The sequence below is a fragment of the Chrysemys picta genome, chromosome 2 (genome assembly GCF_011386835.1).
Source record: "Chrysemys picta bellii isolate R12L10 chromosome 2, ASM1138683v2, whole genome shotgun sequence".
Classification (NCBI taxonomy): domain Eukaryota; kingdom Metazoa; phylum Chordata; order Testudines; family Emydidae; genus Chrysemys; species Chrysemys picta.
Genome location: NC_088792.1, coordinates 148,474,212 through 148,500,073, shown reverse-complemented (window position 1 = coordinate 148,500,073; position 25,862 = coordinate 148,474,212). Strand labels below are relative to the sequence as shown.

Genomic DNA, 25,862 nt, shown 5'->3' with positions numbered 1-25,862 from the left:
TAAACCCTGCACTGTGCCACATGCACCCCTAGCCCCTCCATCCCCATCCTGCACCCCTAACCCCTGCACCCCATCCTGCACCCCTAAACCCTGCATGGCACCACCTGCACCCCTAACCCCCACACTGCACCACCTGTGCCCCAACCCCTGCACCCCCATCCTACACCCTAGCCCCTGCACTGCACCACCTGCATCCCCATTCTTCACTCCCATCCTGCGCCCCTAGCCTCTGCACTGCACCACCGGTGCCCCCATCCTGCATCCCCATCCTACACCCCTAAACCCTGCACTGCGTCACCTAAACCCCTAGCCCCTGCATCCCCATCCTGCACCCCTAACCCCTGCACTGCACCACCTGCGCCCCTGCACCCCATCCTGCACCCCTAAGCCCTGCACTGCACCACCTGCACCCCATCCTGCACCCCTAGCCCCTGCACTGCACCACCTGCACCCCAGCCCCTGCACTGAGCCCCCTGCGCCCCATCCTGCGCCCCCATTCTGAACCCCTAGCCCCTGCACCCCCATCCTGCACCCCTAAACCCTGCACTGTGCCCCTGGCCCCTGCACCCCTAATCCCGGCACCCCATCCTGCACCACCTGTGTGTGGGGGGTGCGGAGCGACATCAGGGGTGGGCTGTGTAAAGCGAGGACAGGAGAGCAGCCACCCTGGTGGGGAAAGTGACCTGGGTGCACTGAGCGCTCGGCGTTTCTCCTCACCCCCCACTCACAGCCCCTGGGGGTGCAGAGGATGGTCGGGGAGGGAGGAGCCGGATCCGTATGTAACTGCTCTCCCCCCACCCCTGTGCTCCCCTGCCAGCCAGGAGCAGCTTCGACTCCACCCGGGCAGCGCGCCCCCTGCACTGCCACACGGTGCTCCCCCGACCATGGCGCCCACCCCCCCAAGGCCGGCCCTGCTCCCCAGTGGTCTCTGCCATTGAAATCCCTGGAGATCAGGCCTGGGTCTGTACCGCGGCCAGCACACACAAACAACCCTGGGCCCTTTGGCAACTCCCAGCAGCTCCTCCAGCCTGACCCCGGCTAGCAGAGACCATCCCCCGGTGCCCCGCACTGAGCCCAGCGCATCTTCCAGCAAGGCAGCCAGGCTGGGCAGCCACCAGGAGACAGAGACTCCCCCATGGCCCGGGGGAGCTCAGGCCAAGGGCTAGTCTCCTCGCTGGTGTCACCCAGTGCCCCACTTCAACTGGAATGTGTCCGGCTTGGTGCTTGTTCTGCCTTCCTCTGCTCCAAGAGCCTCTGGAAACCCGGGTTTGATGCGCCCTAACGAAGCCAATCTCACTCTCCTGAGCAGCTCACTGGACTGAGCCTCACGGCTCTTCCCACAAGGGTCTTTTCCAGCCTTCAGATAACGTGGTGGCTCTGCTCGGCCCGTTCACCCTCCTCACTCTGCTTTCTAACCTGGACCCCAGATCTGGCTCAGCCTCTCCAACACGGGACTGGCTCTAGGTGCTACCTCACTGCAAACATCTGCCAGTGACAGCCTGAGTGATGCCTGCAGGGAAAGACCCAGAGCTGGCCACTTTCCTTTTCACACTGCGTGTCAAACGGGGCTGTTTGTGGAGAAATGACACACCGGGAGTGTCAGTTAAAGGGAGTTACTCACATTTCATCAGCTTGTTCAGTTTATTCTTGGTTATTATTACAAAGAATTATCCCCGGTTCTTTGCCTTAGAAAAGCTGCAGCAGTCTATGCATTTCGATAAGATACATATTTATCAATTGGTTACAAACATCGACTGTTTGCCAAAATACCCCCTGGCCCCACCAGCTGGGAGCCAATGTTCATCACTGCGTCAAGTGACAGGCACAGAATACGAGTAGGCGCGATCAGGGTAAAAGAACCCTATTAGCTAAGCCCCTGGGATTGGATCAAGCAAACTCAAAATGATTTACGATTGTTTACAAGTGTCCAGAAGAACAGCTGTTCGAATGGCCAGGTCCCTCTGTCCTGTTAGCCCCAACCATGCAGCCCCAGAAAGTGACCCTGCTCAGAAACCGACTAGTGCCCGTGACTGAGTGAGCTGGCGGGAAATACAGTAAGGGGAGTGATTCTCCACTTCCGGACGTTGGTGTAAATCAGGAATATCACCTGTGCAGTCACTGGGTAAAACGGGTGGGACTGAAAGGAGAATGGAGCACAAAACTCACCAGTGAAAAGGAAATTAGATCCCGGAATTCTTTTTCAGGTTGAATAATCTAAGGTGCTACCGGAGTCACAGATAAGGGGATTTTGCTTTCAGAAAAACAAGTGACCCATCTCTCCACAGCGCCCCTTTAATAGCCCATCCCGACAGCATCTTTTTTCACTTCAAAATACCAACAAGCGAGTTAAAGGAATGTCGGTTTCTTTTCTTTTTTTTTGGTTTTAAATCGGTCATTTGGGAGTTTTAGGAGATCAGCACAAATCTCTGAAATCAAGGGCTCTGTGTATTGTTTTGCAAACAGCAGAATTTTCATAGGACTCAAAGTAGGTGCTAATGCCCCAGTTACACATGAAAATGGCGATTTTCTTGCACAAGTCAGCTGCTCGCATGTGCTGCTGGGTAGTTCGGTGTGACGGTGCTCAGATACCATGGCAATCAAGGCGCCTGGCAAGAATGCCTAGGATACAATAGACAGATTCAAGATGTTCTTTAAATGCACCTGGAATAATTTGTGTTTGCCTCCCGTAGCTGCAGATCTAACCACCGACTGCACATTGAATCACCCAGCCTGGCAATGCACCCACCATCTGCGCATGGAGGCGGGGGTTGTCCTGCCTTTGAAAACCAACAAGCAGGGACATTTCCAATGTGATAATGATGCTTAACCCTATTACAGAGCCGCTGATGTTCCAAGTGTGTCCATTTCACCCCGCCACGCCCTTCCCGAGCTGCGATGGCGAAGTGTTATCTGCCTCATCGGGGGAAACGGAGGCAGAGAGATGAAGGCCAAAAATCTCTAGGCTGATGCCTCACATTAGACGCCTCACTCCAGAGTTCAGCGCCCGATTTTCACAGGTGCTAAGCCCCAGCAGCGAAGCCCTTTGGCAAACCCGGCCAGGACCCGATCTACGGGGTTAGAACGAGGCACCAGCGCTGGGCTATCTGGGGCAGTCAGACACCCACTGCTCCTCCATTCCAGGGGGTGCCCCCGGCTGCTCTGAAAATCTCCAGGCTGAAAATTGGAGCCTGAGTGAGTGGCTCAGGGGGAATGTGCGTCAGAGCCAGGCTCAGAACCCAGGACTTCCCGTGTCGATGCTCTGGCTGGTTTCTTTGGGGTTCCCCAGAGCTCACTCCCAGGCTCCCTCCGGATCTGAGCTGTGCCCGAGGGAGGGGCGGGGGGCTGCCCTAAATTTGCAGAAAGTACATACGAGACAGCAGTATCCCCCCCGCCCGCCGGGCGAGGCTATGGCGGGTTCTGCTCCTGGCACCAGGCGCTGGGAGCAGCCGCCTGTCAGGCGTCGGTGGCGACCCCCCCGCTGCGCAGTGAGGCCTTGGAGACCTCAGTGCTGACGGTGGACATGGGGACGCTCTCGTACGTGTCCGTCTCCGCAGCGCAGCTGCAGCGGTGGAGAAGGGCTTTGAGCTCCTGCTGGAAGTTGGTGTTCAGGAAGCCGTAGAGGACGGGGTTGATGCAGGTGGAGGCCATGGCCGCCAGGTGGCAGAGGGAGAAGAGCAGGTCATGGTAGCAGCCGGAGATGGTCTCATGGGCCCAGTCGTACAGGGCGTTGAAGACGGTCAGGGGCAGCCAGCACACGGCGAAGGCGGCGACGAGGCAGGCCAGCATGACGCTGACCCGCCGGTGGCTGGCGGCGCGGGAACCGTGCGGGGGTCGCTCCAAAACGTCCCGCCGGCGGCGCAGGCGCAGGAAGATGCGGCAGTAGCAGGCCAGGATGAGCAGCAGGGGCAGGCAGTACTGGCCAAGCAGCAGCCCGGTGGTGTAGGCCAGGCGGTGCCCGTCCGACGGCCACTTCTCCACGCACACCAGGTGGCCGGCAAAGGCGTCGAAGGGCAGGCTGAGGTTGCGGAAGGGCTCGTCCGTCAGGACGCTGAAGGCGAGGAAGGGCAGGGAGACACAGCCCGACACCAGCCAGGTGACGCTCACAGCCAGGTAGGCATGGGTGGCCCCCGGCTTCCACCCAGTGGGGTTGATGATGAGCTGGTGCCGCTCCAGCGCAATCCAGGCCAGCGAGAGGATGGAGACGGTGACGGAGACGCACTGCGCGAAGGGGCTGGCCTTGCACAGGAACTCGCCCAGCACCCAACGATCCATGAGCGTGTAGATGACGGTGACGGGCAGGCACACCACGCTCATCAGCAGGTCGGAGCAGGCCAGGTTGGCTATGAAGATGCTGGTGACGTTCCTCATCTCCTTGTGCCGGGCGATGACGCAGACCAGGCCCAGGTTCCCCACCAGCCCCACAGCCAGCAGGGCGCTGTAGGCCACAATCAGGATGGTGCTGTTCCCCACCGAGGGGCCGCACGGCCCGGCCTGCTCCCAGGGCAGGCTCAGCCGCTCCGAGACGTTCAGGTACATGAGCTTCAGCAGCTCGTCCATCCTCTGCTCCTGGCTGGGGCTGCGCCGGGGGCAGGACACTCTGCTCACAGCGTCCTCAGCCTAGGCCAAGACAGGGAACAAGAGCTGGGGAGGGCGGCACGTGGGCGTTTCACCATGTGGGCATCTGGCTCGCCCACATGCCACCATGTGCCTGATCAATGCCCAGCCCCCACCCCAGGTCCAAGCCACTCCTGGCGCCTTTCACATACCTGAGCCGCTCCCAGCCCCCCCCGGAGCCATTTCTGATGCCCCCAGGCATCCCAGCAGCTCAGATCCTTGCTTGGCTCTGCCAAGCCTCCTGCCCCCTATGCCTGAGCCCCGTCTGCTCCCAGGCGCCTGAGCAGTGCCCACCCCATCATGTACCCAGGGCCCCCTGCATGCCCCAGCCTGCAGGGGTGCTGAGGGGTGAGTGGGAGGCAGTGGGGGAGGTGGGGCCCAGCGGGGCAGGGAGGGAATGCCCAGCAGGCAGCGCAGGAGGCTGGGGGGCTGACTTAGGGGATCGCTGGAAGGGGGATGCCCAGCAAGTTAAACCATTCGCAGGGGGAGGGAGTGGAGCCCCAGACGGTGCCAGGAGAGCCCCCACGCTGCTGTCACATGGCATCTCCCTTGGGCGCTTTGCCCGGCTGGAGCCGTGTGCCAGGAGGGAGCCCAGCTACCTGCAATGGGTGGGGGCGGGCAGGGGCTCTGGGCCCCCGGGGGACAGACAGACTGACATCCCCCCAGCTCCCTACAGACAGCTGGATGGCCTCCGATGACAGGAAGGGGTTTATGCAGCCTGGGCCGCCAATACCTGGGGGCAGCCCGTGGGGCCAGCCCCTCCACCGGGTGGCTGGGGGTGACAGGGACAGTGTGAGGCAGCAAAATACACCCCCCCCCCCCGCTGCCGCCCCTCCCTGGGAGCCCTGCGCCTTGGGGGGGGGGGCATGGAGACAAGGACCCCACAGTGGGGAGCGGAGCCAGATGGTGTGTGTGTGGGTGGAAGGGTGATGTGTGCGGGGGGGGCCGGTGTGTGGGGGGGGTGATGTGTGCAGGGGGGCCGGTGTGTGTGTGGAGGGGCTGGGGGGGTGATGTGTGCGAGGGGGGCGGTGTGTGTGTCTCTGTGGAGCCGAGCGGGGCCGGTACTCGCGGGATCGAGCCAGTGCAGCGCGACCCAGGCCGGGACCCCCCCGGGCATCACCCCGCACAGACCCGCCCCCTCACCTGGCTCCGACAGGGTCCGGTCCGGCGCGGCAGGGTCTGGCCCCGCTCCGGGCTGGCGGCTCCGCTGCGCTCCCGGCTGGCGCGGGAGGGGCCCGGCCCGTCTTAAGGCGGCGCGGAGACGCCCCGGCCCCCGCCTGGCGGGGGGGTTCTGCGGGGCGGGGGCGGCTCCGGGGGTGGCACCAGCCGGGATCCCCCGGCAGCGGGAGGCTCCGCGGGGCTGGGAAGTGATGGGAGGAGACACGTGAACTGCAGAAGCCCCCCCCCCCCCGCAGCCCTGCGCTGCTCCTCACTCCCGAACTGCAGCCCCCTGTCCCCCGACCCTAGGCTCCCCCCAGCCAGTGCCCTTCACTCCTGAGCCACAGCCCCCTTTTACCGCAGCCTTGGGCTCCCCCACTCCAGCCCTGTGGTAATCCTCACTCCCGATCTGCAGCCCCCTGTTACTCTAGCCCTGGGCTCCCCACCCCCCAGCTCTGCCGATGCCCCTCATTCCCGACCTGCAGCCCTGATAGCCCAGCCCTGGGCTCCTCCCCACTCCCAACTCTGCCTGTGCTTCTCAGTCCCGACCCACAGCCCCCTGTTAGACCTGTGGGGAGCAGGGCGCAGTGTGTCCGGGTGTGACACACCCATGGGTAGCTGGGCAGTGTGGCAGGGTGTGACACACCCATGGAGAGGTGCTCACCAGGGCCAGCTCAGCCCCTGTCTGTATGGTCCCTGGGACCAATCCCCAGCACCCAGCAGGGGCCCCACGGAGCAGGGCAGGCGGCCTGGGCTGGGTTGGGCGGTGCCAGCGACCCTGGACAGGCTGGGCTGGGGGCTGAACGTGGCAGGGAGCGCGTGGACGGGTGGGCTCCCTGCTGCGCTCAGGGGGAGGAGAAGCCCCTGGGACCTGGGGGAAGGGGCACCAGCACATGCTTCAAGCGGGCCTGGACACCCAGCGCAGAGCCCCCTTGCCGGAGAGCCAGCCCTGTAGCCCAGGCGCGGGCAGGGGCAGCCGTGGGGCTGGGCCCCTGCCTGGGACAGGGAGGGGCCTGTTTGCAGTAGGGGGTGGTGCCCAGGGTGGGCGCCACGGCTCCCTAGCCCCAGGCACTGGGGGTCGGGTGGCCCACGTTCGAGCCCAGCCCAGGAGCCTGGTCTCTGCCTGGCTGTGGCGACGGCCTCCGACCCCAGCGTGACGCTGGGCAGGTTCCTAGGCCTCAGTGACGGACTTGGCTGTGCCAGGGCCCAGCCCCCCACGGGTTTGGGGAGGGGCCCAGGAGGGATGCTGGCTGCAGGCCAACCCCTGCTCACCCGAACAGCCTGGGCAGGAGGCAGTGTGAGCAGCCACTGAGGTAGGGATCAGGACACCTGGGTTCTGGTCCTGATTCTTTTATCATCTGCCCCTGTACAAGTCGCCCATTTGTGCCTCAGTTTCCCCATCTTTAAAATGCTGAGGACGCTACTGAGCCCCTTTCATGCAGCACTGCAGGACGGTTGGCTGCTGTGGGCTCTAACTGCAGAGACCCCCCCATGGCATAAACCCAGCAGCAACTACCACCCATCGCCCGTCGGGACAGCGCATTACCTGGCACTTCCAGTGGCACTTTGCAGCCTCTCTGCTTTACCCCTTTTTCTTGGTGGGCAGGAGAGACGGGAAGCGGAGAGGAGGCCGTGGGGCAGGAAGTCACAGCTGGGATTTGAAAGCAGGCTGGGTTATGGGAACACAAGTACAGCTGGGAGTTTGTTTATACACAGAGGCAGGGTGATTAAGATAACAAAAGGCTTGTCATTAAATTAAATTAAGGATCCTTAGATGATCCTGAAAGCACTGCCAGGCACTCCAGTTAAAAGACAGGAAACAAAGGGTAGGAATAAATGGTCAGTTTTCAGAATGGAGAGAGGTAAACAGTGATGTCCCCCAGGGGTCTGTTCTGGGACCAGTAATATTCAACATATTCATAAATGATCTGGAAAAGGGGTAAACAGTGAGGTGGCAAAATTTGCAGATGATACAAAACTACTCAAGATTGTTAAGTCCAAAGCAGACTGAGAAGAGCTACAAAAGTATCTCATAAAACAGGGTGACCTGGCAACAAAATGGCAGATGAAATTCAATGTTGATAAATGCAAAGTAATGCACATTGGAAAATATAATCCCAACTATACATATAAAATGACGGAGTCTAAATTAGCTGTTATCACCCAAGAAAGAGATCTTGGAGTCATTGTGGAGAGTTCTCTGAAAACATCCACTCAGTGTGCAGCGACAGTCAAAAAAGCGAACAGAATGTTGGGAATAATTAAGAAAGGGATGAATAATAGGACAGAAAGTATCATATTGCCTCTATATAAATCCATGGTACGTCCAGATCTGGAATACTGCGTGCAGATGTGATCGCCTCATCTCAAAAAAGATATATTGGCATTGGAACAGGTTCAGAAAAGGGCAACAAAAATTATTAGGGGTATGGAACGGCTTCAGTAGGAGAGATTAATAAGACTGGGAATTTTCAGTTTGGAAAAGAGATAACTAAGGGGGGATATGATAGAGGTCTATAAAATCATGACTGGTGTGGAAACATTGAATGAGGAAGTGTTATTTACTCCTTCACATAACACAAGAACTAGGGGTCACCCAGTGAAATTAATAGGCAGCAGATTTAAAACAAACAAAAGGAAGTATTTCCTCAGACAACACCCAGTCAACCTGTGGAACTCCTTGCCAGAGGATGTTGTGCAGGCCAAGACTATAACAGGATTTTAAAAAGAACTAGATAAGCTCATGGAGGATAGGTCCATCAATGGCTACGAGCCAGATGGGCAGGGATGATGTCCCTAGCCTCTGCTTGCCAGAAGCAGAGAATGGGCGACAAGGGATGGATCACTTGATGATTCCCTGTTCTGTTCATTCCCTCTGGGACACCTGGCATTGGCCACTGTTGGAAGACAGGACACTGGGGTAGATGCATAGGCGCTGACTCCGTGGGTGCTTCGGGGCTGGAGCACCCCCAGAAAAAAATTGGTGGTTGCTCAGCACCTACTGGCAGGTCCCCGTGGCCCCACACCATCCCCCTGCTCCAGCTCGCCTAAGCCTCCACCTCCTCCGTGAGTGCGCCGCCGTGTCCTGCTTCTTCCCCCTCCCACCCAGCGCTTGCGCCGTGAAACACCTGATTCGCGGGGTGGGGGGGAGGAGGGGGAAAGCGGCACAGGGAAGAGGCGGGGCCAGGGTGGGGATTTGGGGAAGGGATCCAATAGGGGCAGGGAGGTGGAGTTAGGGCGGGGCCAGGGGCGGGGGGCACGGGCACCCACCGGCACCAGAGAAAGTTGGCACCTATGGATAGATGGACCTTTGGTCTGACCCAGTACGGCCGCTCTTATGTTCTTATATAGAACCCAGATGTATCTGCCTGATGCTGTAACCCACTAGACCCCACTCCCCTCCCAGAGCTGACATAGAACCCAGGAGTCCTTACAGGGTCTCTCTCTCCGCAGAGTTAGTAACAAAGTAAGAATCCGCAAAAAGAACAGGAGTATTTGTGGCACCTTAGAGACTAACAAATTTATTAGAGCATAAGCTTTCATGGACTACAGCCCACTTCTTCGGATGCATATAGTAAGAATCGACATTAACATTTTAAATCTAACCAGTCCCTTAAGTGACTTGCCACAAGATGTCAGAACATGTTAATGTTAGAGTTGAGTGGGTCTTTCAGACTGGAATTAGCTCCAGGGCCCCTGTCAGCTTATTGCTAAGTTCTCTGCCAAAAAACTAGAGTTTTCAAGTGTGCCTAAGTAGCCCCTGGAATCACGGTTAAAGTTGCCCCCTCACCAAAATCTGAACTGCCCCCAGCATATGCCCCCTGCCAGTCCAGCTGTGCTAAATGTGGGGGTCCCAGCTGGCCCTGGGCAGCTCCCTGTCCCCTCCCGTGGAAATGGCTTGCAAGTCCCCTAGAAATGGTCGGGAATGTGGCTTTTCCCCTGCAGAACTTTTTTTCCAGCAAAAAGTTGAATATGGAAATAGTTCTATTCTGCCATGCTGCTGCGGTGCCTCATGGGAGCTGTAATTCAGGTGCCTGGTGCCCCCGTTTGCCTCCATAAGCCGGTGTCCCCCGTCGGACTACCTCTCCCATGATGCACTACAGCCTCTGCGCTCCTGTTCTCTCAGTGCAGGGCCCAGGCCCGCTGGGGAACTGAGCTGGTAACTCGCTGGGACAGGGCCTGCATGCGCGTGGATGCGTGTGCACAAGTGTGTGCATCTGTGCATGTGTGTGCCCAGTGCCTGGCACAATGCTCGGCTCCTGCTCAGCTCCCCACTCGCTCCTGTAACATTCCTATTCCCTAGCGACAGTGACCCGCAAGCTGGCCGGATCTTCTCCAGGGGCACTGAACCAAAACCCTGGGGTAGGAGCAATTCTCAGTCATGCCCCAGTGGCCCTCTGACAGACAGGGCAGGTACCGCTGCAGAGAGGGGCACTTTACCAAGGAGGTCAGGGTCATTATCCCCATTTTACATACAGGGAAACTGAGGCACAGAGGGTAGCAGTTGCTGGTAGAGCTGGGCCTTGACCCCAGGGCTCCTGGGTCCCAGACCAGGGCTTTGACCACAAGGCACCAGTTCAGATATCAGCGTTTCTTCTTCGCTGACCCCTGCTTGTGACTGGCCCCGTTGGAGGTCCCAGCTGAGGCCAGGGCCCCGTTGTGCTGGGCACGGAGCAGAGACCCAGCGAGAGACGAGCCCTGCTTAGGGAGCTCCCAGTTGGGCTCCCCAGCTGGCTAAGGCTGGGAGGATAGCGGTTGTTTCCCCAGCGTCTAATCCCCGGCACGTCGCCAGCTCCTCCAGGCCAGCCACCATCTGCGCCGGGCTCTGGGTGAGCTCAGCTCCCTGGGCTGGACCCAGGCTTTTCCTGCCCCGTGCGGCGACACCTGCCTTGTGGCTGCTGCCATCAGGGCCCAGGTCGCACGTCCTGTTCCGGAGCCATCTCGCCACATACTGGTGTCTCTGGGGCAGCCTCCGCCACTGAGCCCAGCCAGTGAGTGGCAGGAAATTCCAGGCTCCTGGCTGCAGTGGCTCCCGGTCCAGTCAGGGGGGTGTTGCTGCCTTTCCAGTCCTGAGGCCTGGGGGAATCACAGCAGCACCTGCCTAGCCACGCGTCTCAAACCACTGGGCAAGCTGTCAACCCCCCTTCCCCACAGAGGCAGGGCGGGATCATTATCCCCATGGTGCAGGTGGGGAAACTGAGGCACGCAGTGGAGCAGCAGTTTGCCCAGGCCACTCGGCCAAGCAGTGGTAGAACTGGGCATACGGCGCCCAGCACATCCCTAGCTCTCACTTGTCTCCTGGAGCTGGGAGGAGCCCCCAGGAGTCCCCTGCCTTGGCCACCAGATCCCGCCCCCCGAGCCAAGCCTGGAACCCAGGACTTGCCCGGCCCCACTCGGACCCACCAGAGCTCATTGCTCCTCTGCCAGAGCTGGGAAGAGAACCCAGGAGTCCTGACTGCCATGTATGTCCTTTAGCCCGCCCCAGCCCTGCCCCCCAGCTCAGTGTCCTGTCGCCGCCTGTCACCCAGCCCTGTGGGAACCCCGCAGTGACAGATGGCAGGCGGCTTTCTATATTGCGCTCCAGGCCGGGGATTTGGTGCTAACCTGCAGTCAGGGGAGGTGCACACCCCACCCGCGGTCCCCCCGCACTCCTGAGGCAGCACAAGCAAGCTTAGAGCCCTCGGATGTGGGTACGTCACCCTGACCCTACAGCACGGGCAGCCCCCCCGGGCACCATGCCTGCCTGGCGGAGCCTTCCCAGGATCTGCCTGCCACGTCCCGTGCGGGGAGCAGGGTCCCGAGGGAAGCGGCTCAGGCCTCTCCCGCCCTGGCTGCTGGCTGGCCGCAATGCCGCAGCTCAGATTGGGGGCTGTTCAAGGGGCTCATCTGGGTCCCTCGCGTGGGCTCTGGCCAGTGACACGGCAGAGCAAGTGCCCCACAGGTGCCCTGGGAGCAGGGGTGGCTAGTGGCGGAGGCACTGGGGTGGCACCTAGTGCACAAGCACCTGTTCCCAGCTCTCCCGCTGAGGCTCTGTGCCTCGGTTTCCCCTTTGCTGGCTCCCTGGTTTCGATGGCAGCTCTGTGGGCCGGGGGTCGCTCACTGCGTGGGGATGTCCAGCACCTGACGCTGTGGGGTGTGTCTAGGTCCTACTGCAATACACCAAACACTAACAGACGGGCTCTGGACGGGCCCCCTCGGGCACCGATCCCTGGATACTCCCTGCAGCAATCGCTCCTTGAAGGGCTGGGAGGCTGCTGGCGGCTCCGTTCTCTCCGTCCCTGCCCCCTGCCGCCTGCTTCCCGTCACCGGGGATTTCAGCTTTGATTAGCCAGGATGCAAAGCCCAGCCTGGGGCATCTGCCAGTGCACAGGGGCCCTCCCCCCCTGCAGACACACTTGGCTCACGTGCACCGGACTGGCCAGCCCGGCGGGAGCAGGGGCAGGAGGCTGGATCCCGGGGGGCTGGTTATTACAGCAGTGGCCATGGAGGCTCCCCCCAGCCTTCAGCAGCTGGTGCTGGCTCAGTGGGTAACAGGCACTGACGGGCGTCTGGGCTGGGGGCTCTGTTTTGTGGGGAGAAGCGGGGCTGCAGGCACTGGGGCTGGTGACCTGTGCTAGGCTGTGGGGCACATGTGTGGGGCTGTGTTGAACCCTGGCGGTCTGCATGTGAGCGGGGAGGGGAAGGGGAAGGCATTCCCAGGCCGAGCCCTTCCCAAGGCCCTCATCGGCCAGCTGCAGCCACCGGGGCATGACGGCCAGAAGGGCCCATTGGCCTGTCCCCAGCCAGTGCGGCTCCTATGCAGCCAGCCAGGCCTGATGCAGTGACTCCAGCCAGGCGCCAGAGCTGCCTTGCTACGAGCCGTCGGCCTGGCTCCGGCTGGAGCAGCGCCAGCCCTAGGACAGCCCAGCCTGCTCCGGTGGGGACCCAGGGACCCGGTGTTCAGGCCCCATTCACGCTCTCGGCCGGTGTGGGCCGGATCCCCCGGGCAGGCGCGGGAAATGCAGCCCAGCCTAGCCGAGGGGGACAGGCGTTCGTAGGAGCGCACGGGAGGAAGGGCCGAGAGGAGACGCAGGGAGAACCCGGGGACAATGGCCTGGTGGGTGGAGCCCTGCCCTCAGAGTCAGGAGACCGGGTGTTTTCCCAGCTCTGCTACTGCCCTGCTTGGTGCCCCTGGGGGAGTCACTTAGCTCTGAAGCGATGCGCACGCTGGGGCCTCTCATGAAGCGTGTCCAGTGCCCAGCACGCCGGGGCTGCTGCTGGAATGACCTGCCCTGCCAGAGAGAGGCGCTGAGCTGAGGGGCCGTTCGGCTCCAGGGTAATACAGCCACCAAGAGACATGCGATACCTGCTCTCCGGCCCAGGCTGGTTTGTAACTGCCCGGTTCCGGCTTGCGGCACAGCTGAATTCGCCTGGGGGACGTGGGCCCTCGACCCTGGGCCCTGTTTCATTCCCTGTCACAGGGTGAGTCCCAGGCCTCCTTCCCCTGACACTGCTGTTTTGGGCATACTCCAGCCCTTCCCAGAGCGACACCGGGGACAGCCAGGGAACCCCCTGCTTTCCCCGGGGTCTGGGGCCGGGAGTTTGCAGCCTGGTCCAGCCATGGCCTTGCCAAGGCAGCGGATGCCCGCTAGTTATAGACGCACCGCGGCCCTGTCAGGCTCAGCTCGTCGCTGTTGTGCTGCATGCCTTGGCGGGGGCTGTGCTGGAAACATTCATCAGCCGAGCTCCAGCCGCCCCGTGCTGAGTCAGAGCCGGAAAATCATGAGCAGGCTCCAAACCCCCCTTTGAACGCCACTGACTCTGGGGTTCTGCTTCTCTGGCCTCCGGGTGCCCAGGGCCACGTTTTCTAAGGACGGCGGCGATTTCTTCTGGAATTCTTGTGGCATCCCCTGATTCCGGGACATACGGATCTAAAAGCAACACACGCGGGCATCGGGCTCGGGGGAAACAGGGCAAGTCGGCTGCTCTGTTGGGCCCGCCCGGATCAGCCTCTGTGTGTCCGGGGCTCAGGGCCTTTGTTCCAAACCATCTGCTCTGCTTCACACAGGCCGGGTACGCCCGGCGCTCAGCCTGGTGCTCACAGCCTCCCTCCATTCGCTCTCGAGAGCTGGACTGGGAAGTAGGTTTTAAAACCCAGAGCGGCTCCTTCTGAGCGCTGGTGTCTAGTGCCCTCACGTGGGCATGGCTGGGCCTGCGGAGGAGAAACGTCACAGCAGCTCGGACATCGTGGGCGGCCGGCTGGGCTCTGACGCAGGCCATTAGCGGGGATGGGGGGCGGCACAGTCTGCCCAGCCCCCGTTTTAGTGTCCAACAGGGACAGTCTAAGTTGGACTATTCACACTGGCCCAAGGGAGTTGGGTGCCCAGAGCCCAGGGAGCCGTAGTTCCCTTGGACACCAGCCTGCTTTCAATCCGGGAAGGGTCTGCTTCGTTGGCAGCATCTCTCCACCCGCTGCGGCCTGGACTGGTCCCGGGGCTGGAGGAGGTGGGTGACTCCCAATCTGGGCCCTACAGCCAGGGGGTTCCCATTGGTCTGGGACGGTGCCGGCCAGGACTCAGCCCAGCGAGCGGCTCAAAGAGAAGACAATGACAAAGTGATCAATTATTCCTGTGTATTAATTAGTAGCTGTTAGTGATTCATTGTTCTGAATATGTGGGCCCTAATTATTCCCCATCAGTGACCGGTTCTGAACCAGCAGCTTGTTCGAATTGGTGACAGAGCTCTGGGAATTAGCAAGGAGTCGTTAGTGATTGGTGAATATTTGTTACCTGCCAGACAGGTGCCTGGAGAGGGGAGGTCAGCAGAGCTGGGAATTTCTGGCCTGTCCATGTGCCCAGTGGTGGGGCTGCACAATGCTAGTGTCACGCATCAAACAATTACAGCCCAGGCTGGCTGGGCCCGTCCCAACCAGCTGTACGCGGCCGAGGGGAATGAGTGACAGACAGGGCCGGCTCCAGCATTTCTGCCGCCTCAAGCAAAACAAAAAACAAAAAACAAGCCGCGATCGGCGGCGGCAGTTCAGCAGCAGGTCCTTCGCTCCTAGAGGGAGGGAGGGACCTGCCGCCAGGGCCGGCTCCAGGCACCAGCTTAACAAGCAGGTGCTTGGGGCGGCCAAGGGAGAGGGCAGCACGTGCGGCAATTCGGGGGCAGCAGGTCCCTCACTCCCTCTAGGAGTGAAGGACCTGCCGCCGAACTGCCGCCGCCGATCGCGGCTTTTTTCTTTTCTTTTTCTCCAATTGCCGCCGCCGGTCACAACTGCGATCACGGCTTTTTTTTTTGCTTGGGGCGGCAGAAATGCTGGAGCTGGCCCTGCCTGCCACCCCCGAATTGCTGCAGGTGCCGCCCCTCTCCCTAGGCCGCCCCAAGCATCTGCTTGTTAAGCTGGTGCCTGGAGCCGGCCCTGGTGACAGACACAGTCTCTGGGTGCGGAGAACAAGGGAAAGGAACAGTAGCGATTGGGTGGGTGGGTGAGGGGAGGTCTGTTCCAGACACCGGGTCAGGAAGAGCAGATGAATGAGGCGTCCTCCGAGCAGGTCACCAGATTAGCGAACACATGCGCTAGTATTGATGGGGGGGTGCCCCTTGCGGTCCATGGGGGGTGCCCCTTTCAGTGAGACAGCCCTTCTCGGGGATCCACTCTCTCCTGGGGTCAGGCCCCTCCACCTCCTGGAGCCGCACCTCTCTGAGCCTTAGCACGTCTGTCTCTGCCGTGGGCCCCCTCAGGGAGTCCCCTCGCTCTGGACCCCCGGGGCCTCCACCCCCCGAAGGGGTTGATGCCACCCAGTTCTCTAGACTGGAGCGACTCTCAGCCAGCGTAAAACGGGAGGGTTTATTGAGCGTCTGAACACAGCATAGGAAACTCTCAGGGCCTCAGGCCTGGCCTCCCTCAGCACAGCACATCCCAGTCTCCCTGCATCCAGGTGGGCTCTGCCTGCTCCCCCTCTCCAGCCCAGAGCCCCCCTGCTCCCAGCTGGGCATCTGATACCCCCGGCCCCAAGCCCCACCTCTGTCCATTGTCTTCTCTCCAGGGAAACAGGGTGGCCTGGGCCTCCTCTCCCCTTTTCTCTCCTCTGACTCCCTCTCACTGGAACCGGCTGATCAGGTCACCGGGATCCTCTCTTTACAGCCCATTGTCCTCCCACTGGCAAGAACCATCTGCGACTCCTGAGCTGGGCCTCCGGGTAACCAGGTCGCCAGTCGCTGGGGTCTCCCTCCTCCAGGCCATTGGCTGGGGTCCCAAGTTCCATTGCCGGTCCTCTGTAACAACTCTCTCTCCCCTCACCTCGTTAAACCAGTAACACGCAGGGACACTGAGTCCCATCCCCTCTGCATGCAAACCATTGGAAAAACACGGAAAAAACAAGAACATCCCCCACTTTGTCACACAAAGACACTGGACTTCAGAAGGGCAGATTTCAACTGACTCAGAGAAATAGTGGGCAAAGTCCCATGGAAAGACCAATTGGGATGAAAAGGGAGCTGGCAGTTCCTAAAAGCTGTAATCCTGGAGGCTCAACATCAAGCTATTTTGATGCAGAGGAAAGAGAAGAGTCATCACAGGCGCCCATGTGGCTGCACAAGGAGCTTTGTAGCTGTCTAAAACCCTAAAGGGATCCATACAGGGAATGGGAGGGGGGCACGTCACCAAGGGGGTGTACATGGGAATAACACAAGCGTGCAAGGACAAAATCAGGACAGCCAAGGCAGAGAACGAGTTACAGCTGGCAAGGAATGTTAGAAACGACAAGAAGGGGGTCTACAAATCTGTCAGACAAAAAGAAAGCCCAAGGACGGCATGGGGCCGCTGCTCAACGGAGAAGGTGAGCTGGGTACAGAAGGTGAGAGGAAGGCAGAGCTGCTCAATGCCGACTTTGCTTCAGTCTTCTCACTGTGACCAGACGACTAGCGAAGTTACCACAGACAGTAAAGGGGAAGGAGGCCGATAGGATACGTAAAGATCATGTCAGAGAATTTCTGACCAATCAGAATGACTTAAAATCAGTGGGGCCGGATGCTGTTCACCCCAGGGTGCTGAAGGAATTAGCTGGGGGGAGGGATAGCTCAGAGGTTTGAGCATTAGCCTGCTAAACCCAGGGTTGAGAGTTCAATCCTTGAGGGGGCCATTTAGGGGTCTGGGGATTGGTCCTGCTTTGAGCAGTGGGTTGGACTAGATGACCTCCTGAGGTCCCTTCCAACCCTGATATTCTATGATTCTAAGCTGAAGAAATCTCGGAGCCACTAAGCTCATGGATGACAGGAGAGGTCCTGGAAGACTAGAGAAGGGCTAACGTGGTGCCCACCTTTAAAAGTGGGGAAAGTAGATACATAACTGGTTAAACAACCGCAAACAAAGAGTCACTATGAATGGGATGGTGTCAGATTGGAGGGAGGTCTCAAATGGGGTTCTACAGGGATCTGTTCTGGACCTGGGGTTGTTTAACATCTTTATTAATTCCCTGGATTTAGGACTAGAGAACATGGTGATCAAGTGTGCAGATGACACAAAGCAAGGGGGAGTTGCCAACACTTTGGAGGATAGAGCTAAAATTCAGAGAGCTCTTGAGAAATTGGAGAACTGGGCTGTAGACAACAAAACGAAATTCACCAAAGACAAATGGGAGGCGCTGCACTTAGGGAAGAAAACCCAAATGCACAGTGGGGGAGAACTGGCTTGGCAGCAGCGCTGCTGAGAAGCACCTGGGAGCTGTGGTGGATCCCAACCTCCACATGAGTCAGCAACGCGATGCTGTTGCAAAAAACCCAAATGCGATTTCAGGCTGCATTACCAGAGGCACAGCAGGCAAGTCACGGGAGGTGCTAGCGCTGCTCAGCTCAGCGCTGGTTAGACCTCAGCTGGAGTCTGTGTCCAGTTTGGGTCACCAATGTGTGGAAGGGATGTTGAGAAACTGGAAGGATCCAGAGGCGGGTGACAAAGATGATCAAAGGGACGGAACACAAGCCACATAAGCAAAGGCTGAAGGACCTGGGTATGTTTAGTTTGGAAAAGAGGAGATTAAAGGGGGCTATGATAACGGTCTTCAGACACTTGAAAGCATGGGCGGCAGGTGTCCTGGGCCAAGGAAGGCTGTGCCTCCCCAAACAGCCTGGCGTGTCCCCGCCCATGCTCTGTCCACAGGCCCCCTCCTGCCTGCTTCCAGTTTCCTTCCCGCTCTTCCTTGGCTGAGAGGCCGGGGCAGGCAGGCTGGGGCCAGTGCTCACAAGGCCCAGGGCTGCGCGGCAGGGGGAGGCTGGTGGCCACAGGGTGTGTGTGCTTTGGTCTCCGGCGGGGGAGGGGAAGCAGAAAGGGGAGGCGGGGCTTGGGTACAGGGGGAGGGGCTGGAAACTAGCCTCCCTCCCCCAACAGCTTGTTCACCCGCCACCCATGCTTGAAAGGCTCCCATAAAAAGATGGAGAAAAGTTGTTCTCTCTTGCCATGGAGGCAGGACAAGAGGCGACGAGGTCGAACTCTAGCAGAGCAGATTTAGATTCAATCTCAAGAGAAATTTCCTAGCACAGAAATTACAACACAGAACCAGCTCGAGCCTCCACCCAGTAACCTGGGAAAATTACACCCCACCCCTGGGTGTCTCTGAGAGGAATTCTCCACTCGCTAGCACCGAGTTTGAGTGTAGGAAAGAAACTTGTAATGAAAGGAGGGAAGTCACACAACATTAATTAGGGGAAATGCCACAAGCAAGATTCATAATCCTAAAACTGTGAGCAGAGAGCGTGGGGCCAAGCCTTCTGCCTCATGGTCCTGAGTTCTACAACCTACAGTTCCTTTACGGTGCCCCCCGCCAGACCCCACGCACAGGGCATGTCCTTGGTCAGCAGGACCCAGGTTCAGAGGCACGTGGGTGTGAGCTCCCCTCCCACCCAGGGAAAAAGGCAGCTGACTTGCTCCACTCTCTGAGCACTTGCTCTGCCTGGCCACCCTGCCAATGTTTCTCAGTACCTCCCGCCAGCCCACCTCCCTGCCACCTATCTCTGCTGTGACCTCTGTAGGTCAGTTTTTTAGTGCTTTTCAGCTCTCAGCAGGCTGGGTAGATAGAGCACTTTAACAGAACAAAAAGGCTCCTAATAAAACCTATTTAGCTCTCTCTTTGAACACTGGAGAGAAATAGGTTAAACCAGAACAAGGGACTCTTTTAGAAATGAAACACCTCTTAACTGGGATATCTCTTGCCACACCTCTTATTTTCCCAGGGCTCTGGCATTCGAGACCCTGGCTTAGTGAGGTGCTTTCAGTTGAGGGTGACCCCCTCATTTAGGATAAGTTAAGCACAGTCCTGCTGCCCTGTATTCATACAATAAAGACAACAACATTGGTGACAGCCTTTCACTACCCCAGCATTCAGTACTAAAGTGATTTGTAACCCAACACCAGCCAAAGCTGATTATTTTGAGTGACACCGCTCTATCTGCTGGAAGCAGAGTAGGGGCATTCATGTAAATACAGTTTGCTCCTGAAGTCTCTCCCCCTCCCAGCTAGCTGTCAGGGGAGAGTTCATTCAGATCCTGCTTACAATCACAAGCAAGCTCCCCACATACCAGCACCCACCAACTCAAAGCGGCACCAGAGCCTGTCAGAACAAGAGCTGCAAAACCTCCAGACACATCTCCACTGCTACAACGATCAACACCCCCCACAACACACCTGTCAAGATCCATGGGTCCTACGCAGGCCTGTCACAGCATGTGGGTACCTCTGCCAGTGCAGTAAATGCCCCAACAATTGTGTGGGTGAAACCAGACAATCACTGCGCTCTCCAATGAACTCACCCAGGAACATGGTAAAAGACAAAGCCACCCCAACACCTGTGGGCGAACACATTTCACAAAGCGATCAGCCTACATCCCACCTGTCAGTCCTTGTCTTCAAAGGGAACCTGCCCAACACCTTCAAAAGACAAGCCTGGGACCGTAAATTCCTAACTTTGCTAGACACTAGAAACCATGAGAACAAGACACTGGGTTTCTGTCTCATTCCAACAAGCAGGGGGGAGGGATGCCAAAGGCCAGTAGTAGGGCTGGGCTGCCCCGTGATGTGGTTACTGTCACAGGGACCTACCTGGTGCTCTCTGGTGTTTAATCAGCTGATGGGACTCAATTGAGAGTCTTTGTTTCTGGTTGGCTGCTGGCTTCTGGAGGTGATTTCAGGGCTGAGCCCCTAGGTCTGCTCAGCCTCAGTCCGTATGGGGGGGACAGTGACTACAGAGGCTGCCCTGACTGCCAGCCAGGTCCTTGCTGCGATCCCCTGGAGCTGGGTCAAGCAGTGGTACCTCTGAGGTGATGTCACAGGACCAGCCCCACCTTTAGCTGTGATGTTCGGAGCTGTTCCCAGCCCTGCAGTTCGACAGCTTCTCTCACCTGCAGACACTGGGTCACTAGAAGCTGGGAGCCGACCCCCGTCTCGCTGCCCTTCCCGCTGGGGGATTGTGTTTTGTGGTGGCCCCAGCCCTGGCTGGGTGCTGCACAGAGAACAACCCCGGGTTCCTGGTCGAGAGCTACACAAGCCAGGGGAGCCCTGGGGCCGGGAGCAGAGGCTGATCAGTGGGATGCTGGGGCCGTTGTGATGTCTAGTCTGACCTGTATCCCCTGGGCCGAAGACCTGCCCCAGGCCAGAGCAGCTATTTTAGACAAACAGCCAATCTCTATTTTAAAAATAAGGGCCTCTCCCCTCACCCACTCCCCAGCATCCCTGCACCCCAGGTGTGGTCTTTGGGATCCCCCCTCCTTCATCTTCACCCTCCTGCCCCCACCCCAAGCTCCTCTGATGGGCCAGTCTGGAGATGGAAGGCCATGGAGCCAGGATCCCAGAGCCCCCCGGGGCCCTGCCCCTCTGCCAGCTCTCACTGGAGGGACTCAGAGCACTTTACAAAGGTGGGTCAGTACCATTATATCCAGAGGGGGAAACTGAGGCATGGACAAAGGCAGGGACTTGCCCACCATGCCCCAGTGACTGAATAGGACCCAGGCGTCCTGAGTCCCAGAGTCCTGTTCTAAGCATGAGGCCATCTTGTGGCAACTAGAATGGCCCCATCTGCTCAGCTAATGGGGTGGGGGGGGGTCCTGCCATGACTCCAGCCTGTGGATCAGCTGTGAACCTGTGCGTTTGGGGTGTCCTCTAGCGGCGGGTGTGTGGTAGCAACACAACCCAGTACTGCCAGCCGACAGCCAAGACAGGCCCCCTGGCTCTGGCTTCTCCCTGCCCCATCCCTGGGGGTTCTAGCCAAAATCTCTGTGCAACCCCTAGGCCCTGGTCGCTGGCTCCCCATGTGCCACCACGTCTTCCACCCCTTGGGGTCTGAAGCAAGGCAGGTGCTGAGAGAGCTGAGGCCAGAGCTGGAGGGAGCCACCCACTCCTTCGGGGTCAGGAGTGAGGGGCACCGGCAGAGCTGGGGGGAGCTCAGGGCTGGGCTATCAGAGGGCTGTGGGTCGGGAGTGAGGGGCACCAGCAGAGCTGGAGGGAGCCCAGGGCTGGGCTAGCAGGGGCTGTGGGTCGGGAGTGAGGGGTCCCAGCAGAGCTGTGGGGGGCGCAGGGCTGGGGTAGTGGGGGCTGCGGGTCGGGAGTGAGGGGCACCGCAGAACTGGGTGGTATTGGTATAGCCCGGGGTGATGGGCTGGGAACAGGTGTCCCCCGAGAGTCGGCTGAGGGTGAAAAGTGGTTCAACAGCAGCACCTGGTGGCCAGCGGCGGCATCGCTGCCCAGACGTGCATGAGCAGGGGACCGGAGGCAGATCCCTGCTCCCCCTGGAGTCACTTTATTAATGGGGAAACTGAGGCACCAAGTGGGGCAGTGACTGGCCCGAGCTCAGCGACGGAGCTGGGAATAGAACCCAGGTGTCCTGATCCCCACTCCGGCTGTGGTTTTAGTTCCCTCTCCCCGTTTGTGCCCCAGGAGGCGCCGGGTGCTCGCCCCATTTCACCGCGAGTCTCACGGGCCCTGGTGCGTTTGTGAAGCTCCAGCTCCTGGAGTCCTGGGACGAGGGCGAATTTTGGCTGTGATGGGGAGACAAGAGGAGACGGCGAAGAACCGAACTTGTCAGCGACCGGTTTGAAACCTCTCTGGGCTTGGGGGCCTGATAGGCTGGTGACACCAGGCCTCCTAAGAGGCCAGGAAATGGCTGTTTGTTGGTGGCAACAGGCTCTGGCTCTGAGCTCCAGGGACAAGACAGGGCTCCGTGGCACGTTACAGCCCTGCTGCGGCTGCCGGCCAGGGCTGGCCCGACCCATGTGGAGCGGCAGCTTCGTGCCTGGGAGAGGAGCTGCAGGCAAATGGCCCCCGCTGGTCATACAGCAAGGAGCTTTCCCCTGTCTGCCCCGCTCCCCGCCCAGCTACCCACTCTGGGTGGCACAGCCCCGTCCGGCAGCTGTGGGTACGGGGCCAAGAGCTGCCAGGACCTGTCCTTCATGCTGACCTGCAGCCGACTTGGGGCGATTCCTGAAGGGCAGGCGGGGAAGGGTCCGTGAGGGGGGAGGCAGAGGGAAGGGTCCGTGGCGGGCCGGGACGGGGGAAGGTGGAGAGAATGTGTCACGGACTCACAGGTCGTGCCCACTCTTGGCCCTGTGCGGTCCGTGGGGGGGTGCCCCTTTCAGTGAGACAGCCCTTCTCGGGCGTCCACTCTCTCTTGGGATTAGGCCCCTCCAACTCCTGGAGATGCACCTCTCTGAGCCTTAGCACGTCTGTCTCTGCCATGGGCCCCCTCAGGGAGTCCACTCACTCTGGACCCCCTGGGCTTCCACTCCCAGAGGGAATAATGCAACCCTGTTCTCTAGACCAGAGTGACTTAGCGAATGTAAAACAGGAGGGTTTATTGAGCGTCTGAACACAGCACAGGAAACTCTCAGGGCCTCAGGCCTGGCCTCCTTCAGCACAGCACATCCCAGTCTCCCTGCATCCAGGTGGGCTCTGCCTGCTCCCCCTCTCCAGCCCAGAGCCCCCCTGCTTCCCAGCTGGGCATCTGAGATCACTGGCCCCAAGTCCCGCCTCTGTCTATTGTCCCCTATCCAGGTAAACCGATCACCTGGGCCTCCTCTCCCCTTTCTTGTCCTCTGGCCCCTCTGGCTGGAACCAGCTGATCAGGTCACCGGGATCCTCTCTTTACAGCCCATTGTCCTCCCACTGGCCAGAACCGGTTGTGACTCCTGAGCTGGGCCTCCCGGTCACCAGATCACCAGTTGCTGGGGTCTCCATCCTCCAGGCCATTGGCTGGGGTCCCAAGTTCCGTTGCTGGTCCTCTGCCATCCCTCTCCCCTCACCTCATTAAACCAGTAACGCACAGGGAAACGGAGTCCCACCCCCTCTGCATGCAAACCCTTGGAAAAAACAAGAGAACCCCCGACTTTGTCACAGAAGGATCCGTGGTGGGGCAGGCATAAGGAAGGGTGAGTGGCAGGCCTGCCATGCCATGGACCCTTTGTGACGTTATTGATATAATCTGGGACCATATAGATCATTGTTGCAACCAAGGTCCTGTAGTGGCACGCAAATCTTGTATAAAGGGGGTCAAATGGGGTGTCTAAGACAAGGTTATGGTTTACTGGTTATGATTATGCTATCTATATGTGTGTATCACTTTTGTAGTTGAAGTTATGAATATTGGCTCTATACTGTCTGTATTTCAAACTTATGCTATGCTCCTGGGTGACATCCCAGACAAGTTGGTGTTAGCTCTGCCTAGCCTGCTTGATGGCCCATTAAGGACCATCAGCTATACAATGGACCCATTGAGAGAAGGCAGATACGCCTTGTAACTCAGCAAAGTATGCAGGGACTGGCCCATGTGACTCCAGACTCCATTTTGCTGTAATTTTCCACAGTAAGAACAAAGAGGTGTTCTTACACCTGGAAAAGACTATATAAGGCTGATGCCTCATCTCCATCTTGTCTTCAATCCTGCTTCATACCTCTGGAGGAACTTTGCTACAAGCTGGAGCTTTGAACAAAGGACTGAGGACCCATCCCAGCGGGGGATGTATTCCAGAGACTTGATTTGAACCTGCAGTTTATTCCATCGCTGCTGCAAGCCTGAACCAAGAACTTTGCCATTACTGTATGTAATTGATTCCATTTAACCAATTCTAACTCTCATCTCTATCTTTTTCCTTTTATGAATAAACCTTTAGATTTTAGATTCTAAAGGATTGGCAACAGTGTGATTTGTGGGTAAGATCTGATTTGTATATTGACCTGGGTCTGGGGCTTGGTCCTTTGGGATCAGGAGAACCTTTTTCTTTTACTGGGGTATTGGTTTTCATAACCATTTGTCCCCATAACGAGTGGTACTGGTGGTAATACTGGGAAACTGGAGTGTCTAAGGAGATTGCTTGTGAGACTTGCAGTTAGCCAGTGGGGTGAGACTGAAGTCCTCTTAGTCTGGCTGGTTTGGTTTGCCTTAGAGGTGGAAAAAACCCCAGCCTTGGGCTGTAACTGCCCTATTTGAGCAATTTGTCCTGAGTTGGCACTCTCAGTTGGGTTCCGCCAGAACCGCATTGTCACAGTGGCGTAGTTGTGCTTGGATCCACAGAACCAGGTCAATTAAGCTTTGGATCAGAACCCCACGTTATCCAAATTTGAATTTTGGGATTGAGAGTTTGGTTGGTTAAAGAGCAGTTGCAATGGGTGAGCAAAGAGCATATGAGGGCCTTGACAAAAAAGCCCTGAAAGATTTGTGTTCAGAAAAGGGGATAAGCTTTAGAAAGAAAGCTACAAATCAAGAACTGAGAGATCTGTTAATGGCCAGTGATCAGAAGGCAGAAGCAATTGAAAAGCAAAAGGCAGCAAGTAAACTTCAACTTGAACATGAACAAAGACTGGCAGAAATTCGATTGCAGGAACTAGAAGCTGAGGCAAAAGTGCAAAGATTTCAGCTCCAAGACAAAAAAGCAAGGGAAGAAAAGCAGAAATTGTATCCTCTTGAAAGTCCGGTTTATAACAATGTTGGTATGTTGTATAACTCTGAGCAGTTGTCTGGGTGTAACCAAATGTACCCCAATTCTGCCACCTTTTATGTAAATGCTTTTACTGTGTGTTCAGTAAAGAGTGACTCCATAACTGGTGCCAATGCTCTGTATGGGAGTGGTAATGAAAGATTCACAGAGAATGTAAAAGTCAATGGTAAAAGCTGTGTAGGGCAAATTATGGCTTCTAACATCACTCTTGTTAAAGCAGATCTTGTCAAAGAGGAAGATTATTTACCAAATCAGAGTGTGAATGTTGTAGTCCTCTATGAGTTTACTGTCCGTGTGCCTTTAGCCAGAATCCACCTTGAATGGAATGGTGCTAAGCATGAGGTTATAGCTGGTGTAAGGAAGTTATTGCCTAAGGATCTTTTGATTGGGGAAAATGTTAAAGCTTTGTTCAGTCCAGGTGGTCAGTCACAGGACAGGAATGATCTTAAACCTGTGTCTATTGTGGGCAATGATTTGCCTGGGGAGGGTTGCTCCAAAGGTTTGTCTGAGAAGAGCTATTTGTCGGTAAATGAAGTTTCTGAATGTCGGTCTAGTGTCTCAGAAGTGAATCTGGAGTTAAATCAAGAGCAGCAAAATCTTATTGGGCAGGAAAATGTTTCTCTGGAGCAGACTAAAGAGGATGGTCAGGTGGAAGCCCTAACTGAGGAAGGAAAGGGTGGATTTTTGATGGGTGATGCTTTGGTGGCTAGTACAGCTTGTAAAAGTGAATCTGAAAAGGGTAACTGTGATTTGCTGGCAGTGGGGAAGGGTCCATGGCCAGGCAGGCCGGGGGAAGTGTCTATGGCCAGGCGGGATAGGGGAAGGGTCTGTGGCATGGTGGGATAGGGGAAGGGTCAGTGAGGGGGCAGGCCAGGGGAATGGTCCATGCCCAGGCAGGACGGGGGAATGGTCCATGGTGGGGTGTGACAGGGGAATGGTCCGTGGCGTGGCGGGATGGGGGAAGGGTCTGTGAGGGGGTGGGCCGGGAGAAGGGTCCGTGGCGTGATGGGATGGGGGAAGGGTGCATGGCCAGGCAGGCCGGGGGAAGGGTCCGTGGCTGGGCATTTCAAGGCTGATCCCCCACTCTGTCACTCCCGAGTGCAGGAAGTGGGGGCCCGCAAGGATTCTAAAAATTA

General features: G+C 58.0%; 1 protein-coding gene across 1 annotated transcript in view; it reads right to left on the bottom strand.

Annotated features, from left to right (window-relative positions):
* Positions 1 to 1,603: 1,603 nt before the first annotated feature.
* The window catches only part of LOC101939027 (neuropeptide Y receptor type 1-like), a 34,413-nt gene continuing 10,154 nt past the window's right edge, over positions 1,604 to 25,862 (bottom strand). The window contains exons 2-4 of the mRNA XM_065584305.1: positions 7,319 to 7,441; positions 5,758 to 5,974; positions 1,604 to 4,617 (exon numbers count right to left, since the gene is read on the bottom strand). Of these exons, the coding sequence (XP_065440377.1) occupies positions 3,454 to 4,557 (1,104 nt within the window). The 5' untranslated portion in view covers positions 4,558 to 4,617; positions 5,758 to 5,974; positions 7,319 to 7,441 and the 3' untranslated portion in view covers positions 1,604 to 3,453. The remainder of the gene's footprint in view (positions 4,618 to 5,757; positions 5,975 to 7,318; positions 7,442 to 25,862) is intronic.